General features: G+C 38.7%; 2 protein-coding genes across 2 annotated transcripts; one reads left to right on the forward strand and one right to left on the reverse strand.

The window, feature by feature from the left end:
• Window positions 1–1994: 1994 nt before the first annotated feature.
• LOC122076881 (porphobilinogen deaminase, chloroplastic) lies at window positions 1995–10448 on the reverse strand. The gene is made up of 5 exons (XM_042642489.1): window positions 10104–10448; window positions 9241–9646; window positions 6756–6962; window positions 2870–3047; window positions 1995–2359 (listed from the first exon to the last, which is right to left on the reverse strand). Exons 1-5 carry the CDS (start codon window positions 10304–10306, stop codon window positions 2238–2240), a joined length of 1116 nt encoding a protein of 371 aa, XP_042498423.1. The 5' UTR covers window positions 10307–10448; the 3' UTR covers window positions 1995–2237.
• A 6541-nt stretch (window positions 10449–16989) lies between these two features.
• On the forward strand, window positions 16990–18970 carry LOC122075628 (mitochondrial arginine transporter BAC2-like). The gene is made up of 2 exons (XM_042640711.1): window positions 16990–17739; window positions 18122–18970. Exons 1-2 carry the CDS (start codon window positions 17500–17502, stop codon window positions 18842–18844), a joined length of 963 nt encoding a protein of 320 aa, XP_042496645.1. The 5' UTR covers window positions 16990–17499; the 3' UTR covers window positions 18845–18970.
• The last annotated feature ends 366 nt before the right edge of the window (window positions 18971–19336 follow it).

The raw sequence follows: 19336 nt of genomic DNA on the forward strand, positions 1-19336 counted from the left end.
CACAGCCATTTCAACATCCTCACCTCTGTTACACTCAGTTTATCTATAATACACTTCTTGACAACCTAACATTCCACCGCATACATTATAGCCAGTCTAACGATCATCCTATAGTATTTCCATTGAAATTTTAAAGTAATACGTTAATTACACAACACTCCAGATGCACCTCTCCACTTCATCTATCCTACTTTAATAATGTGAAAAATATCATCTTCTATATCACCTTCCTTTTATTTATGGCTGACCCCAGATTTCTAAAAGAGTCACTTTGCGGTAACTCTCACTCCTTGAATTTCACCACTTCGTTATTGTTACTTGTGCGACTAAAGTTATATACCGTATACTCCGTCTTCGTTCTACTTACCTTAAGACCTCTTGGTTCCAAGGTAGATCTTCATAACTCCAACTTATTGTTAATCTTTACTACTGTCTCGTCCACTAGAAACAATATTATCAGCAAAAAAATACAACACGGAACTTCATCTTGAATGTTTCTGGTTAAATCATCCATGATAAATGTGAAACAGATAAGGACTTAAAGTTGATCCTTGATGTAATCAAATTAATCATAAACTCACTACCTTGACCTCCTACTGTTCTCATACTAGTCACAACGCCTTCGTACATGTATTTAATTATATCCACATATTTACTCATTTTTTCCAATACATGCCAAATTAACAGACTCTGTGTAGGATTTTTCTAGGTTAGTGAAGACCATATAGAGAACCTTTTTGCAGGCTTTAAATCTTTCCATGAGCCTTTGTATTAGGTAAATAGCTTCTATCGTGGATCTACCAGGCATAAAAGTGATTTGATTCCCTAAGATACTAGTTTCTCTTTTTAAGTGGGTTTCAATAACCTTCTCATTTAATTTCATAGTATGACTCATAAGTTTGATGCCTCTATAGTTATGCAGCTTTGGATATCACTTTTATTTTTGTAGACTGGAACTACAATACTTCTCCATTCATCTAGCATTTCTCTTTGTGCTCATAATCTTGTGGTTAGCCAGAATACCCCACATAGTCCCAAGCTTTTCCACATTTCAATTGGGACCTCATCTAGGCTTGATGTCTTACCTACTTTCATTTTTCTTTTGACTTTTTTTTAACCTTGGTCACTCCTATCTTTTTGTGCATATCTATGATGTGTGATATCTTGATGGATACTGCAACCTTCCGAGCCACACCTATTCGAACTATCTCCATTTAGTAAGTTGACAAGCTTAGCAATAATTGGATGTGTATATATATATATATATATATATATTAGGTAGTAACTGGATGGATGATTTGGTTGGTAGAATGTTCGATGGTCTTTCATGTGGTTCACATTTTAATTTTTCAAATTTAATCTTGGCAAAAGGTTTTCTGCACAGTCGTGTGTACAAGGTCTTGTAATTTTGGATAAGCAAATTCATAAAGAGATTTTTGTCTGAGATAGTGCAACTGAGCTCATTGATTGTAGCCTTATTGGCCAGTGAATAAGCAATACTTATTACAGATCTCATAATACGAGAAGTGTTGAAACCAAATAGCTTACTGGAGATCGTGAAGCAAACCGAAGAGGTCCCAGGGCTTTCAAACGTGTGCAGTTTGAAATGCCACGCCGTAGACACTAATGCGTGAAAAGTGAACTGCCTTCCTCTATTCATACGCCCGTACTGCTCCTTTCTTGCCTGTGAGGAGGAGGAGGAGGAGGAGGAGGAGGAGGATCAATGTAAAATTATATCACCATAGCAGTATGCCCCTGCTCCATAATAGACCTTATGACAGCCATTACTAGAGTACAAATTTGTGCCCTGTATTATTTCCAATTCTGGCCATGAGACTCAGACATACTATCTTAGGAACCATGCCTCAACTCTTTTTTGCTAATTATAAAAGAGCTCCAAATCTTGAATTAGAAAATTAAAGAAGGGGAAGAAATAGCTAGTTGCTCCACTCAAGAACAGCAATAATCAAATCCCTCTCAGGTTTACAGAAATGTAAAAATAATCCCTCTTGGATTTCTAAATAAATAAATGTTAAATGCTTCATCTAAATTTACAACAAACAAGCAAATTTACCCCCTACAGTAAAAAAATAAAATAAAATAAAATACAAACAGCTCAAAAAGATGAATTATCCCTTTTGGACACACCCGGAAAAAAAATTGGCAGCAATGCCAGAGACAGGCACCAGCCCAGAACACTAATTCCTCTCCTATTTATCTTTAACCTTTCTTTGCTACTATCTTCTGAGAGAATCAAAGAAATCAGCACCGGCCTGCGAAAGCAATTCCTTGCCAGCATCCTTTCCCATCAAAATCATATCTTCTTGCGTATATGGACCTTTTCTTGAAGTCTCGAACACTGAGATAAAAAGCTCCATTAAAGGGGGGTTACAAAAAAAAAAAAAAAAAAACCTTATACTACAGGTATCAAATGGCCAAGAGGAGCAACTAGGAAAGTACAGCAGGCAATTGGCAACAGCACAAGGCATTACTGAAGTACAATCCCCAACCAAACAGTTGAAGTACAATTTGCAAAGTTGTACATCAATTGTGCCTTGTGCTTTTCAAAGTAGTATCTAGCAGGGAAGCTACACCCACAGTATGGTTGCATGGCCGGAATACAGTTGTTATTTAAAGGGAGAGATAGGTATGCCGCCAGTATATGGTAAGCTAGCAGACAGCAACAATGGGGGCACCAGATCAGGTGTCATACAGGAGGGGTGGGGGGTCATTTCAAAAGGGGGAAGAGAGAGAGACACAGTGGGTGCTAGCTTAAGGTATACCGGCAGCATGCTCAACCTTTTCCCTTTTAAAATATAACAAATACAAAGATCCACTTTGTGAAGTAGCTTTCATCAAGTTGTCTTACCTTGGGTGCCATCAGGAGAAGCCACCAATCCTCTAAACACACAATACCCTTCTTTCTCTCGATATGCATAGCCAGCAATTGGTGTTTTACATGACCCATCTAGGGTCTCAAGAAAAGCTCGCTCACATGCCACTGCTAATCTGGTCTCCTCGTGATTCAGTGAAGCTATGTAATCAGCCTGCAGTAAGAAACACATTTAAAAGAACTACATAACAGGAAGGATTTCAAAAGCTATGCAAATTGTCCCACTTTAGATTAAAAATATCATTTAAGTCCCTTAGCATTTGCAAATTTTAACTCGTATAAATAAATTCATTTGGTACCCATCAAAAGTAAGAAGCAAATTATCCCAAAATTCACTTATCCAAATATGCTGGAAGAGAGTTTAGAAGAGTTGACATAGAGTTGATCCTGGTCCAGACTCCAGATCATGACCTCATAGCAACAATATCCCTTTGATCTAACAGAAACAGGACATAGTCAACAATATCCCTTTGGTCTAACAGTCTTCAGTCCAGGCCACTAGAACTCACAGAAAGCATACCCAAGCTCAATTAACAGAACTTCCCACCTCAGAAAGGTAATTTGGAGCAACACAGGGGAATCAGGTAATAAGCAGGGTCTCTGAATGCTTTCAGCTATATGGTTCCTCTGTCTTGGTGAAAAGGGTAAAACTCTACCAAAGACCCATAAACCCCAGGTTTGTATCAAAAGCAAACCCAGAAGAAAAACAATGAACTCAAAAATATAAGCTGATGATGTGAAAATAAAAGGCAAAAATTGTTGGTATGTAGGTCTTTAATTCATACATGATAGATGAACAGGGAAGGTAAAACACCAATATAACATAAGGGTATATTCATAAAAGTAACATCATTTGGCTAGGTTTGTGATTAGATGGAAAAGAGAGCAGGCTTAGACATGTGTTATGAGACAAACACAACCCACACCAACACCCGGCCGGTCCGCTTATCTCAGCATGGAACAGCAAAGCATCCAATATAAAACACGAACCCATAGATGAAAGCGGCCCAATCATCCCCCCACCCATCTGAATCATCCCTTCAGGTATCAATCAATACAAAGTAAAAAATTAGTAATAATAACAAATAGGTAAAGAGGCACCAAACGCAAAAGACAAGAAAATTTCAAGTTTGTACCGACACTAGGGAAAGAAACATGTGTTCAGATAAATTTGAAGAGCAACAATACCATAGAAACATCGAATTTCAAAATTGAGTGTAAAGGAATTTATACCCTCATGTATGAAGGCATTTTTTAGGCTTAATTTAATAATTTTATTCATGCTCAGTGAACCAAATGGGATAGTGCAACACTGCAACCAAAAGCAGGTTGTAGCGTGGGGCCATTGAAACGATCAAAGCTACCAATTAGGTCAGCCGAAAAAGGAGAGCCAAACTATTATTTTCTTCGATGGGGGAAGCTTGGCAGTAAAGGCTGTGGCAACACAAGAGGAGGCCCTTCAGCCTGTATTCAAGGGAGAACGGATGAATTGGGAAATTTAATTAAAACAGAGGGTCAAGTTTTTTATCTGGGTTTTACATAAAATCCAGGATTATGGAGCTTAAATGTAATTTTTTGGAAATGAGTGCGAATTACGCTCATTGGTGGGCCCAGTTGCTAGTTTGTTTTAGAAGTTTTTAGAAGGCTAATTAGAAAATAGTTAAACATGGTTAGTTTCCTAAAAAAATAAATTACTAAACCTTGCTGACCAAGGCATATAATGAGATAAAATCAGAATCGGTAGGGGATGTTTTTGGCCTTCTAGAAGCTGCCCTATCTCCCAACCGGTAGCCTGGAATAGTGAGAAGACCCTGGTATTCGACAGGCTAGAACAGATTGGGATATGGCCCAATTTTTGGGGCCACCATTGACCCATCTTGGACCTCTTTTTACGGCTCGACCTACATCAAGAGAGTTCCAAGATATCTTTCGAACCTGCAGAAAGGTGGCAAGGAGGAGGTTCTACCAAAGCATTGGTGGTGGGAACAAGAAGCCATTGTCAGGATATTTGTTGCAGAGACTAAAGGATTTATATAATAATAAGTTTAGCTCAAGTAAGGCCCCCACAGAACTCTGAAATATTTTGCAGTTGTGACGTGGGGAAAAGAGACTTGTTATATGAACAAGGATGTTGTTCGTGTTACATTTCTAGACTGTTTTGATGTATGAGGAATGTCTCCTAAACATGAATCTAAGGAAAACACTGTGCAGCATTAATACCATGCAAATAAAAAGTGAAATTTTTGGTTAGTAAAATTGTTGTTCGCTCCCCAATGACAAGACAAAATGGAACAAGTGTTGGTGTACGATGTCTTGTATTCCATTACAGTTTAATCCAGGCAGTACTGGTGCAGCACCTCAACAGGCAGGACAGCGGTCCCGCTAGCTGGTTAGCGGGCCATGGGGGTTGCAAGGGGGGCAGGAGGTCCCCCTGCATAACAGGGGGTGTAGGGGAGCACAGCCCCCCGCTCGAATATTTTATTTGAGGGCAATTGTGTACTTTTCGGATTAGGGTTTTCGCTATATATTTGTAGCGAGGGTTTCTTTCTCTGTAATGCAAGCAATACTGAGACGTGTGAGGGACGAGCACTGCAACCCTATTCTCCATTGATAGTGAAGCAGAATCTCATCTCACTGGGGACGTAGGCAATCTTGCCAAACCTCATATATCTATGTGCATTGCTTGTTCTTGTTTTTCTATTATCTTCTGCATCGTCTTAGGGCTGTGTTTCAACGACAAGATCATAGTGTAATGATATAACTACTATATTTCATGTGTGTCATTATGCATCTAATCTAAGCAAAGGAGGCTCCCACATCTAATAAGTATGGACACACATCCCACCACACCTACTGACCAGAATCAGCACATTTAAGCACACAATTCAGCACACATTGCCACACCCATGAGTATAAAATTAGTCCCCACATTCCCATTTCACTTAAAGAGTCAACAATTATATGTCCAACCAAAAGTTTCCTAGCTGTCAAGGGATACAAATTGGGCAAAGCAAGAAAGGATCTCAAGTTCACCTTCAAACTTTTTTCCTTTGTTTTCAAAATTAAAAGGTTTTAAAATCGGTAAAGAAAAATTACTTCAAAAAAAAAAAAAAAAAAAAAAAAAAACTAGAATTTATCTAAAACAACCAATTATACATTTCCACTAGTAAATGCAGGCATGCATCAGTTGTTCCTGGTTGTTATTCTCTATAGTTCAAGTTCATTATACATATATAACTAGTAGCTAACATATAATAAATTCTATATAAAGTAAAAGCCAACTAAGACATGCCAGCATATCAGCCTTTACAAGGATTACCACAGTAAACATGTCGTCTCCATGAATATGTTGCATACAGCACACTTACCACCATCTTTAAGTACATTAATTATCAACTTTTCACCATGCAGCAGATGCTGCAAAACTAAATATAAATCATGAAGATCCTAGCAATTTGAGCTCCAAAGCCTATTTGCATGGAAAAAGAATCTGATTCAGTTGCAAAGAGGCTTTACACTCTCCAAGAGTAATCTCACACCAGAGCAATCTGTCTGCAACTTTAATAATGTAAAACAACATACCAAATCATTAAGCTTCCAAGGTAAGGGTATTGCAAAGGGTTTGATGTATATATATTTATCATGCAGAGGTTTTAAAGATGAAATCATGCAATGAATGAGTAAACAGGTGCTATTAGCGGGAAAACTGGTAACCATCAATTCTCACAGGTTTAAGCACCTTGGGTCCCATTAAACAGTCAAAGGAATAGCAGGATCCAATGCTTTTGATATCAGTCAGATAATTTTGTGGTACCTAAGCTAAGAGGCCATTGAATGTTATCTAAGATAATAATCCACATACCATCTTGCTGTCATTGCTTCGACATGCAATCCCGATGGCCCCTTGAGCAACAGCTGGAAGCATTTCATCAACAGATATGATGTTAGTGGCATTATCTTCCATTTCTAGGCGTTTTAGCCCAGCCAATGCCAACAAGGTTGCTTGTACAACTCCTTCCCTAACTTTTCTCAATCGTGTCTGTACATTCCCTCTGAAGTTTTCCTCCACCTGCAACAAAAGAGAATGTATAGAAGGAAAGGAGGAGAAACAATTCATAAAAATTATTCTATGCCTACTAGTGATGGAATTGAATCAGATAACAATCTTATGAAGCAAAAAAAGTATCAATTTTGATCATCAACTTCTACAAACTTTTACTAAGATAAGAACAGAAAAGAACCCACCTCAACTCCCTATTCATAGAAAACCGCACCACCACACTCCCACAACCCCCACCCCCACCGCCCCACCCCCAAAAAAAAAAACAGCCAAGCAGCAGGACTTCACTACCTACCCATACCCATCCCCTAACAAAACAGACTGACAGAAGTAAAGGGAAAAAAAAACTATATCTTAAGATCTCCATGGTCTCATAAGTGTAATCATCCCCTTCCAGACCACATGCATGAAAACCCAGATATACATTTGAGATATTTCAAAGCACAAAATCACAGAATATTCAGAGAATTGACACCAATAAATGTATTCAAGAGAGAACCATGGAACAGCAGCCCTAGACCTCCCCCCCCCCCCCAACACCCCCTAATAAAATGATTATTTATCCAAAAGAAAACAAAAAGGATGACAACGGAATAGCAATCTTCTGGAGCAACCACATTACACCACCAAACTTTTTGAGTGCCCATCTCCAACTTAAGAGTACCTAAAGTTCTAAAGCATTATCTTTAACACATGAAAACTGTACAAGGTGAACGCATTCAAACTATAAGGAACAACAATCCCCCCCCCCACCAAAAAAAAAGTAAGCCATACAATTTCATCACTGTACAACTTCATCATCCCACTGATGTAACTGTCCTCTTTGTTTCTTAGAAATCCTTCAAATTAATTACCAAGTAAACTATCTAAGCATTGCTGATGTGACCAACACCCAAATCCTATGATTGATCAAAATCAGGAATCCTGGTTCGGATCCATCCTCATCATGCAAAATACAGTTGTATATCCATAAGACTCAAACAGTAGGACAAAATAGAGAATGCAACCAATAAATGGAACATTTCAGAACTCCGATGCCATTGCCCAATTCAACGCAACTATGGTGAGAACATAATCCCAAAGACACCCAGCAACTTCCACTCAACACCACTGATGCTTCCAGGCTTCCTATGTTGTTTGTACATAATGCACCGATTTTTAAATGTCAGTCACACTGTCAAAGTTTCTCAAGGTAACCCACCGTAAAAAAAAAAACTCAATATCAGGAAAGTGGGGTTTTCCTTACTTGGTAGGTACAACCCAATAACTTCAGTTTTCAGAAAAGGGTGGAAGCAAGGGATATGGCAAAGTAGAACATGATGCTGATTAAACTCTAAAAGGTCTAAAGAGACCATATGAAGCCCATATCCAAGAGCCAAACTACTAAAACCTTCACTAGGCCCAATGACGGGGGAGTCAATAGGAGCAAGAAGAGGGTGTCTAACCCTCGTTTTAAGTTTTTGTTTGTACTTTCTTTTCTGGATTCTGGTCGAGGCTGTTGCAGTGGTTGGGCATGTAATTATTCAGTGTTGGTTCTCGCAAGTCAATCATGTTGGGAATTTTGTCAACTGGGTGCAATCGTCAGGGCATGGTCATTTAGATATCTCCTCCTTTTTTTGGGGGGTGGGGGGTGGGAGGAGGGGTTTCATTTTCTAAGAGAGATAGGAAACAAAATAAGAGGAAAAATGAAGGGAAAATCCGGAAAGGCAAATCGCTTAAAGTCCTTAAGAGAGAAATTTCCCCAATAATCTTGCAAACACAAAAAATCTGTCGATGGCATCAACAATTGCTGTCATTCACAACTATTGTCAGGGACCCGTCAGACTTTCAACGTATCCATAACAAAACATGTTTAGTAGGTCCCCTCAAGAGTAGCAACTTTCACCCAAAAATGGACCGAAGATCCACATTTCATGAAAGATTCCTATCATGAAGGTGAGAAGAGAGATCAAATAAGGAGATATATTTTACTACCAGAAAATGTGAAATCAGGTGGTTGATCATCGGGTTTCTTCAAGGATATACTCGATAATATGGAAAGCTTCTGAGATCGGAGAGACTGAAAAGCCAAAATTCTATAAATCAGGTAGCCCACTTCATCCACCAAGTAAGCACATTATAAGCCAACCAAAAGGCTACTAAAGTAAATGAATTCCATTCTTCTGACTCCTCCACAGCTGTGAGAAGTATGTACCATTTGTTTCTCAAACAATAATATATATATATATATATATATTTATGTATACTAATTCCAATTGTAACAATGCAAAATGAAAATATCACTTACTTTCAGTGAAGGATATCTGTATAGTATTTGTGATTTTCTTCTGAGGGAAGCTGTACCAACAATACTTCCAATCGGAAGCCCCGCAAGAGAAGCTGCACTTGATGAAATGAACACATCCCGGACATCCTCTCGTGGAAGGTTGCAAGGCAAAATTGTCCCAGCAGGTAAATAAGTAGGAACATCTTTCATTGAGTGTACAGCAATGTCAATTTCCCCATTCAAGAGGGCCTCATCTATCTCTTTTGTGAATAAGCCCTTTCCTCCTAAATCAGCGAGCGGTTGGTTTTGGATTTTATCTCCTGTGGTCTTGATAATGACAATTTCGATAGCTCCTTCCTCAGCCAACTCTGTATGTGTTGCCATAAGCTTATCCCGGGTTTCATGGGCCTGAGCAAGTGCTAGTGGGCTGTCCTACGTAAAGAACAAGTTCAGTCATTCACATGAATGAATAGATTCAGCTTCTAAAGAATATCCTCCATCAAACAAGAAAAACTGCAGATGGTACCAGTCTGCCACACAATTGGACGATTTCTAACAATATTAGTCACACCCATACAGATGCACAAAAGACCAATAACCTTTATAAGAACTAACTGAAGTAAAATCCAGATAAAATAATCAAATTCGTGAGTTAAAATTACAGGAAACATCAAATAAAGCATTGCAGCCAGCATTTTTTCCAGCCAAAGCCGCCCAAATCCCGAAAGAAAGAAGTAGCAAAACAATTAATCAAATTGCTCAACAGATTAGACATAGGAGAAACCCAAAGGAAGCATTAGGGCTAGTGATAAGCATGGCATGCTACATTTCGAGCAATTGAAGGAAAACCCCATAAAAATTTGAAGAAAGTCGGAACATAGAACCTTCCTCTTGTGCCTATTCTTAAAAGGGAGACCTTGGTCTGCGTCTCCTGCTCCAGAGCAATGGCTGCCCTTGTAACCATAATCCTTCGGGATTGATTGGCACATGGACTCTTCAGGCATGACATGGGGAAACCAACAGCCGAGACATATCCCGAGCTCATCTTAGCTGGAAAGGGAGGCGGCTTCAGAGTGATCCTCTCCATTGGAGCAGATGAAAAAGAGCGACTGGGAGAAAGTGAAGGGAGCTTGAAGGAAGGAAGTATTGACACTGATAAGATAATGTCAGTGGATCATCCAATCACACCACCGTTCACCGCTTCCACGGATTTTTCAGAACAAGGGTTGGAAACTTGGATCTCGGAACAGGGAAATTAGGAATCGGTTTTTCCACCAACCTGGTAATATGAACCCGTTGACCCGACATGAAGAGCTTTATAACTTTCTCCATCCGTTTCCTTAGGATCCAAACCCGTTCCTCTACCTTTCAAAAAATGAAACAAAAGCCTTCTATAGTTCTATAGTTATAATATGAGTAGGTTCCACCTTAAGGCATAAATTGTCCTTGTCCAATGCAAGAACAGTTTATGGAAGACAAAAGGGACATTTGATAATGTTTCAAGAAATGCGTTTTTATCGTTTCTGTATCTAGAAAAAGCAGAAACAAAACAAAAAGCGTTTGATAAAACTATTTCGTTTCACTTATTTTCGAAAATAGAAATTGAAATTTCTACCTATTTATGGTTTAAGAAACGAGCCAGGAGAAACAAGTAGAACTTGTTTCGCTATTTCTGTAAATGACTCGTAGTCATTCTTTCGTTGGTTACTATCAGCTTATAGAAACATGACTTTTCAAACACTTTCAATTATGTTTCTGTTTCTAGAAACGAAAATTTATGTTTCGACATAAACATTATCAAATGGGCCCAAAAAGTTCTGGTCCAATGCAAGATATCTTTGATCTCTTATTGAGTTTTGAGATAGGGTTGGGCTCGGGCATGGGCTATGGCCTTCATATGAGCCTAGCCTCAGGTATGGGCTTTGGCTGCATATAAATTATAGTAAATATATGGGCAAAGGTTGGGCAAGTGGCTAGCTTTCCTGGAGCTAGTGGTTCAATGATTCAATCAATGGAGATTTGGGGTCGGAGGGGTAAAAAGACTTTTCCATAGAGTATGAAAGAGCCGGAAATAGTGTTGGGCATAACACTAGCATTCTCAACTTTTATTATTTTTATTTTATATTTATAGCAAAGGATTTTGGATGTAAAGTGAAATGAAATTTAATAATCAAATATGGAATGCGACAAAGGTGTTCTGATTGGGGCCAACAAAATTATTAAGCAAAAGGGCTATGGACAATAGGTTCTACAATAACCCTGTTGATCCTGACATTAATATCCTATCTATCTTCCTTAATTAATGAAGGATTTTATTTGAAAAAAAAAACCTTCATTCTATCAACCATACATTTGACTCTCACTTTGTAGATGACAAAGCAAAAACTGATGGGTCTAAATCCCAAATATGGATTTCTTTGATTGGAAATAAGGATACCTATTGTTTTATTGAAACCAGAGCTATATATTTTTCTGGACAAATTTCTCCCTTATATGCTGAATGTTCAATTTCTGCAGCTATGAATGAACACCCTGTCTTTAAATTTTCATATAGAAGTTTGGTTAGGACTTAGGACTTTACTTCAAGGTAACAAATCAATAATCTGAGATTTGATTTATCAAGATTCAAAACTCATATTGAAACTCCTTTTCCCAAGAACTCATGAACCGGTCAAGTACAGAGGCGTGTAAGTAGACATTTTTCATCAACAAAACAGATCCTTTGATCTTTTTCTTGTTCTTGTCCCCCTTCCCGCATTGCAAGCTGTTACCCATTTTCCCAAACAAAGACTACTAACACAAGAAGAGGATGAGAAGCAGTAGCAGGTAAGAAGCAGAGCAAGAGAGGGAGAGAACAAAGATAAACTTTTGGAAACTGGTGGGTAACCCTTTTATATATATCAAGCGACTGAACTCTCCCGAGGATGACGAAGATCGACTTTCTCCGTCGATCAATATGCCCGTGCTTCTCCTCCAGCCACACTGCCACTACCATCGCTGCCCCCACCACCACCACACCAAGAAACACATGAACGCGTGCCTGAGAGATGACATTCAAGAAAATCAAGACAAGCAAAGGGAAGAAGAGTCAACAACAACCGAAGACTCATCAGAAGAAGAAGAAAGCGTCAACAACGATCATCATCATCATCGTCATCAACTATTACCTCCAAGACCGTCAAAATCAATGGTGATAGGCACCATCTATGGCCACCGCCATGGACATGTCTTCTTTTGTATCCAACATGACCGTCTTAGTTCCAGACCCTCTCTTCATCTGGAACTTTCCATGACAACCCACCTTCTTGTCCATAAAGGAAATACAATGTGGAGTCCTCCGGATAGCCCTCAAATGCGATCTACTCGACATGAGAACCTCACCATTGTACTCCATACGTCTATGAACCATGAACTGTAATGGACATAAGGTTGGTTTCGTTGTTCGAAGGAGGGCAAGGGATAAGGACCGCCTGATCTTGAAGACGATCCAGTTAGTATCCTTTGGGTCTGGTGCTTTACTGACCTTAAAGGAATTAATGAAAAGCTCCCTCAAGCAAAGCAATTACGTTGAGGTAAGGCGTCATCGGTATGGTCTCTGGATCAAGAATTTCGATATGGGATTGGGTTAGGTCACGGTGAAAAAACCTTGCTGCTGTCTTTCTTCTTCTCTGCATCAGGCGAGCTTAAGAACAGGCTCAAATATAAGGAAAAGGGAGAGAAAATATACGTATTAGACACAAGGGTAAATTGGTGTTTTTATAGGCCAGTTTGATAGCGTCAATCACTTTAGTGTCGTTTGACAGAATCCTTAAACTAGGACGGTTATTGCTATATATGAAAGTACGTGGGGTAACTTGATATTAAGCCAAAGGTCAGGGGAGGAAAATGTAATTTCCTATTATTATTATTATTATTATTATTATTATTATATTATTATTATTATTATTATTATTATATGGGTTGTATAGAATTAATAAGCACATTTAAGCATGATGAGGATGGGGTTTTCCATGGATGTCAAGTGTATCAATTATGTAAGATATCATCCCTGTTTTGGGAAACAATATACTTAATTTTTAGGTAAATTTTATTTTCTAACTTATTGTAATACATTTTTTTTTATCTGTTATATAGCTTTATATTAATTTAAAATAATTCCGTACAATATTTCCTACCACTTAGGTGCAACTGAGGCCAGTGAATCTTCATGTACGTGAATGTACGTGAACGTCCCTGATCCGTGGATAAGACATCTATTTTCTCTTTCCTCATTTAATAGATGTCATATCTACGGATAAGGGACATTCACGTACATTCACATACGTGAAGATTCACCGCTCTTGACACAACCTACCCTCTTCTTTGGTAGGACCGGGACAATACAAAACAATTGCATTACATATAGAGATTAAATGGTTCCATCAAACAAGAAAAAATGGACCACATAGATTTTTATTTTTTTTTCGTCAGTGATGGGTATTCAGATCTTTGACACTGGGGTTGAATGAGAACTATTCAATTTTCACTGAAAAATTACACCCCATATAAATAACCCCAAGAAGAAAGATGAGTCAAATTTAAAATCGCATACTTCCTGGAACAAAGATTCCTTACAAATTCGGCTACCCTTCACATTTGATCACATGTATCTAATGGTTAAAGTCGTTTGATTAAAAAAAAAATTGATCAATTAGATCTAGATTGTCCCATAACTTTTCATCGATGAGTGTGATACACATGGCAAACAATAAGCCCAAGTCCTAACTCGTGAGATGTTCCCATGCATGTGTATCGACATCATCTTCCTTGTCCTTGGATGATCTTGTGGTTCTATGATTCTAATCAGACAAAGCATGGGGGCGTCCAAGCAGACTGGGGAAACTGACATTATAAGGGGGCTTTGGTTCAAATTTTCCATCGAACCACTTTCTAGGGAGTAAGGATTCTGGATGTAACTCATATGGATGAGTTTCTTTGGAACAATTTATTCTTGGTAAAAAAAATTTTGGTTACCCTAATTCTATCAGTTGAATCTGAGTGAAAAACTATTTGGTTACCCTGATTATGTCAGTTGATTCTGAGTGAAAAACTATTTGGTTGTCTGTGAGTTTGTGAACTATGTTCTGTTAGAATAATAATGAAAAAAAAAATTCAAAAAACAAAAATTTATTCTAAAGATGGACTTCTTTATTTATTTTTTTTTTTTTTGTAATATGTAAAAAAAGAGTGGCACTCGTGAGCTATCAATTCCAATAGTGTGTGTAGTAGATTTTTTTTGTATTTTTTTTAATAAATAAATATATTAAATTGAAGAGGAAAATAAGAAGAAAATTACAAGGCATGATTTTAGTGCATGGTATCGGAATAGGCGTCGTGCATCTAAAAAAAAAATTAATATAGTGTTGAATCCTTAATTTTTTCCTAAAAACATGTTTTGATTTCTTTCTCTAATGGTTTTGGGTCGGTATTAAGTTTTTCTGTATTTTTTTTTTGTTTTTTTTTATGTCAGATATGATTAGTTTAATTCATTATACTTAGAACCATGGTTGGGAGGATTTTAGTATGCACCCAACTCATTGGCACCCACCTATTATCTCCACAGTCTTTATTTAAGTCAAAAAATGTGGAATCGACATGTATTCAGGTATTTCTTATTTTTATTTTTTCTTGATGTGGAACATCTTCTTTTGGCATATTCTATTAAGTTTGTTATGTGGTTCTATATATAAGAGAACATGTCATATTACACATGTGAATCTCAATCACAAGTCATATTACAATGAGCTCAGTCACATGGCACATTACACATGTGAATCTAACTTTGTTCTAAATTTAAAATTCTGAAATCTTTCCATCAATTATGAATTTATGAATTGGGCATTTGGAGGTTGTGATGTGCTCAATTCCCCATAAAGGGTGCTTGCTTCATTGCTTGTTTGCTCCTATTAGCTGCTGGTTTTTAATAATGGTGATCAAAGGACATCCTCATCCTGAAGCTTCCTTGGAATAAAAGATAATTGATTTGTTGGATTGATGAGTCAAGAGCTTGAAGGAGAAGCCCGCAAGACAAAGAGCTCGGCAGACGATTCCCGTGATTATGTTTGGAAATGAGAAAGAAACATAAATTATGAAGAAGATGCAAAGAAAAGAAACGGAAAAACCACACAAACAGATTTTGTCATTCCGTTTTCAACAAAAAGAAGAAGAAAAACCTCCCAATCTAGGGTTTCGCAACTAGATTTGAAGAAGATAAAGAACCATACCTACAATCTAGAAAACACCCCTTTCTTCAGTTGATCGACGAAGCCAATCCCTAAATCTTATACAATGAGGAAGAAAGATAAGTTGAAAACCTAGATATGAAGTTAGGAATCTGAAAGATAACGACCGACGACTCATAAGAAGAAGAAGAAGAAGAAACATGCGTTCAGTTTCAGAAATCTCACCTGTGTTCGGTTTTCAGAAGCCTGTGTTCATCTCTCGTCGAAAGATGGGAAATGTGAAAACCTGACAAGTGAAATCACCCTGATTCTAAGGTTTTTATATGAACCCAGGAATCAAGTGATTCGATCTTGGATTTACCTAACCAGGTTAATCCAATTGAATCACCATTCTAGTGTAAATGGGTGATTCCAATAAACACCAAGACTCTAGATCACTTTTTTTTGTTAATGTGAACCAAACAGTTTTTTATTAATGAGAAACACGATTCTATAGAATGTGATTCGATGAAAAATTCGAACCAAACGCCCCCTAAGCAAACTCAGTCACACACTCACACCCACCTACGTGGATCTGCAACACAAACACAAAAGGCACAGTGATCAGATCATGCGCACCCATGACTCCTGGCGTAAGCTAGGGTTTTGGATCAAAGTGCTTTAGGCCTTTCCCCGCTTGCCCACGTAGGTTGGGCATTGGTGGGGTCCCCTCCCTTAGAATTATGAAATCTTGAATCTCTTCATCTTAGGGTCCGTTTGGTATCGTTTCTGTTCCAAAAATACCGTTTCATGTCAAAAACGAAAATTTCAGTTTCTGTGTCAAAACGCAGTTTTTAAACGAAAAAATGGTATTTCAAAATTTTAGATTTTTATCGAGAAATTTTTTTTTATTTTTTTTGTAAAATGGAACGAAACTGGGAAGACGGAACTCCAAAATGGAGTTCCGTCCAATCTCGTTTTTTCAGTTTTTTTTTCTTTCACTTTTTGTTCCAAAAAAATAGAAACGAATCATAAGTGCACCAAACAGAAGATTCTGTTTTTTCGTTACAACAAAACGAAAAAACTTCATAAACGTTTTTTTAGAATGATACCAAACGGGCCATTAGAATTTAGAATCTAAAGTCACCGATTCACAATGTCCCAATATGAGTCGGAGTGCTCAATCATGTTGAAGGATTCCATCCGATCATCCACAGTGGCCGACATCATGCCCAACTAATGTGGGTCAAACCTAATGGATATAGAGTTACAGTGAAAAGGATTCGTATCCAACGGCGGTCAGCAGCCTCCCCTTATTGTGGAGCCAGTGACGTGTCCACCCATTCACCTACCCATCACGTTCTCCCCTCGTGGGAAGCTCTTCTTCTTTTTGGTATGATCCCATTGTGGAACTGGATGGGGAGGTGGAGCCTGGAGGGAAATTTGTTAGGATTTTAAGGTGGTACCGCAATAGTCATGGATTCCACGTGGCAGACTAGGATTGAAGCCCTCAAAAGTAGAATTGGCCGTTTCCTCCTGATGGCCGAGGGTGGGTGGGCGGCCGGTCCCATACTAAAAGGAGAAGCCTCCGGCAACTTTTGTTTCGAAATGGTTTGAAGGCAGAGGCCCAGAACGTGTGTGAAATTCTGAGCAAACTGTCCAAGGTTCTGAGTCATTCATTTTTGTTGTTCTTCTTCTCCCTCAGGGCCTCACCTCTCCTCACCCCTCTACTCTTTCTGCGTGCTTTTATTGGAATGAAGAAAGATTATTTGGGCTGTAGCTGAAAACTAGGAAGATCTTTACCTTCCTTACTGGGTTTGTGCTCTGCGATAGATTCTATGGACCAAACGGTAATCTGAGCTAGCTTGGCTCTTGGCTGAAGAGAAGAGAGAGCAAGAGGGACAGATTAGAACAATTGGGTTGAATGCTTTATCCTTGAAGAAGGAGGAATTTCTAGTAAGCGATCGATAGAGATTATCTGCGTTTCTGGGTTTAGAAATATAGTGATCACTGATTTGGGAGAGAGTGGTGTGTTGAGTTGGGTTGGGGCTGAGCCTGTGTGGAATGGGAGTGGAAGAAGATGGACTTCTGGCCAGAGTTTCTAGCGACCAGTTGGGGGAGAGAGTTCGTAGCAGGAGGGTTCGGTGGAGCAGCGGGCGTAATCTCAGGTTACCCACTGGACACGCTGAGGATCCGTCTTCAACAACCTTCAAATCCCACTAGATCTGCCATTGGCCTCCTCCGCCAGATCGTCTCTTCTGAGGGACCTTCCGCGTTATACCGTGGCATGGCTGCTCCGGTAGCCTCTGTCACCTTCCAGGTTAATTTCCTCCACCAGCTCCTCCCTTTTTTCTACTTGCTTTTTCGTTAGTCTAGTTTTAAAACCTTTAGTATGATCTGATTTACGGTTTTCTTCAAACGCTACCCTTGATCTTGTATCTTCTGTGATAAACAAGCTCTCCTCCATCTAAATTCAACTTATCTGTTTTCTTTGGATGGCTCATCTTGATTATCCCCAATCACTGGAAAAAGAAACCTGCTGATCTGAAATTAGGTGAAAGATCTTGAAAAACCCTGGAAAGTAGAAACGTAATCATCTTTACTCTTTCCAGAAATGAAATTCCAATTAGCGTGGTTGAGTGGAACTCTGTTTAAGCATTCAACGATGGGTTGCGTAATATTCTTTACCTCTTTGGTTGCAGAACGCCTTAGTGTTTCAAACTTATGCAGTTCTATCCAGAGCATTTGATTCATCGATCAACAAAATAGATCCTCCTTCCTACAAAAGCGTGGCATTAGCAGGCTTTGGAACAGGGGCCTTACAGAGTTTGCTGCTTACCCCTGTTGAGCTATTGAAGATACGCCTCCAATTGCAGCAAACGACAAGAAAATTACATAACCATCACTCAAACGATCAACAAGGAAGTCCAGTAAGAATGGCTAAATACATTTTCGGGAGAGAAGGACTGAAGGGGCTCTACAGAGGCCTCACCATCACTGCCCTCCGAGACGCACCAGCTCATGGGTTTTACTTCTGGACGTACGAGCGCACAAGAGAGCAACTCCACCCAGGTTGTCGAAAAAGTGGTCAGGAGAGCCTCCAAACGATGTTGTTTGCCGGAGGACTGGCAGGGGTTGCCAGTTGGGTGTGTTGCTATCCATTGGATGTGGTAAAGACGAGACTTCAGGCTCAAATGCAATCTCCATCGGATCATCCGCCGCCCAAATATCTTGGCATTATTGATTGTTTTCGTAAGAGTGTCAAAGAAGAGGGCTTTGGAGTTCTGTGGAGAGGTTTGGGTACTGCCATTGCTCGGGCTTTCGTGGTGAATGGAGCCATCTTTGCTGCCTATGAGATATCTCTTCGGTGCTTTTTCAGCGACAATAGCTCTGGAAGCATTCAAACAGAAGATAACAGATTATAGGACAAAGCAGGTTTCCTCTGCAACTGGAACCAAATTTTTTCCAAATTTGCTGCACCATAAATAGCCATCATAAGGATGGCATCCACATAAAAAATTATTACTGTAAACCAACATATTCTTGGTGAATTGAGCCATCTTTTCTAGTAAGATGGACATGAAGTGCTTAAGGAGGGAAACCCATATTTGCTTGATCAGTCATGCAATCTTCGCGGATATATGATGGCTATCCATTAAGACTTCCATCAATAATTTCCACAGTACAAAAATTGATGGCCTTTTTTTTTTTTTTTTTTTTTGGCTAGATAAAACATTGGTTGCCAGAAACGCAAAAAAAAAAAAAAAAAGACGAAAATGTTTCTAAAGTAGGTGTTTTTTTAATTGCTAAAATAAAAGACCAATATGGATTGTGTTGTGAAAAAAACAATTATAAGAGAGAGAGAGAGACTTATCTTTATATTAATGGCTATTAATAGAAACCTAAACTCGTTCACC

This window comes from Macadamia integrifolia, chromosome 4, assembly GCF_013358625.1.
Source record: "Macadamia integrifolia cultivar HAES 741 chromosome 4, SCU_Mint_v3, whole genome shotgun sequence".
Classification (NCBI taxonomy): Eukaryota; Viridiplantae; Streptophyta; class Magnoliopsida; order Proteales; family Proteaceae; genus Macadamia; species Macadamia integrifolia.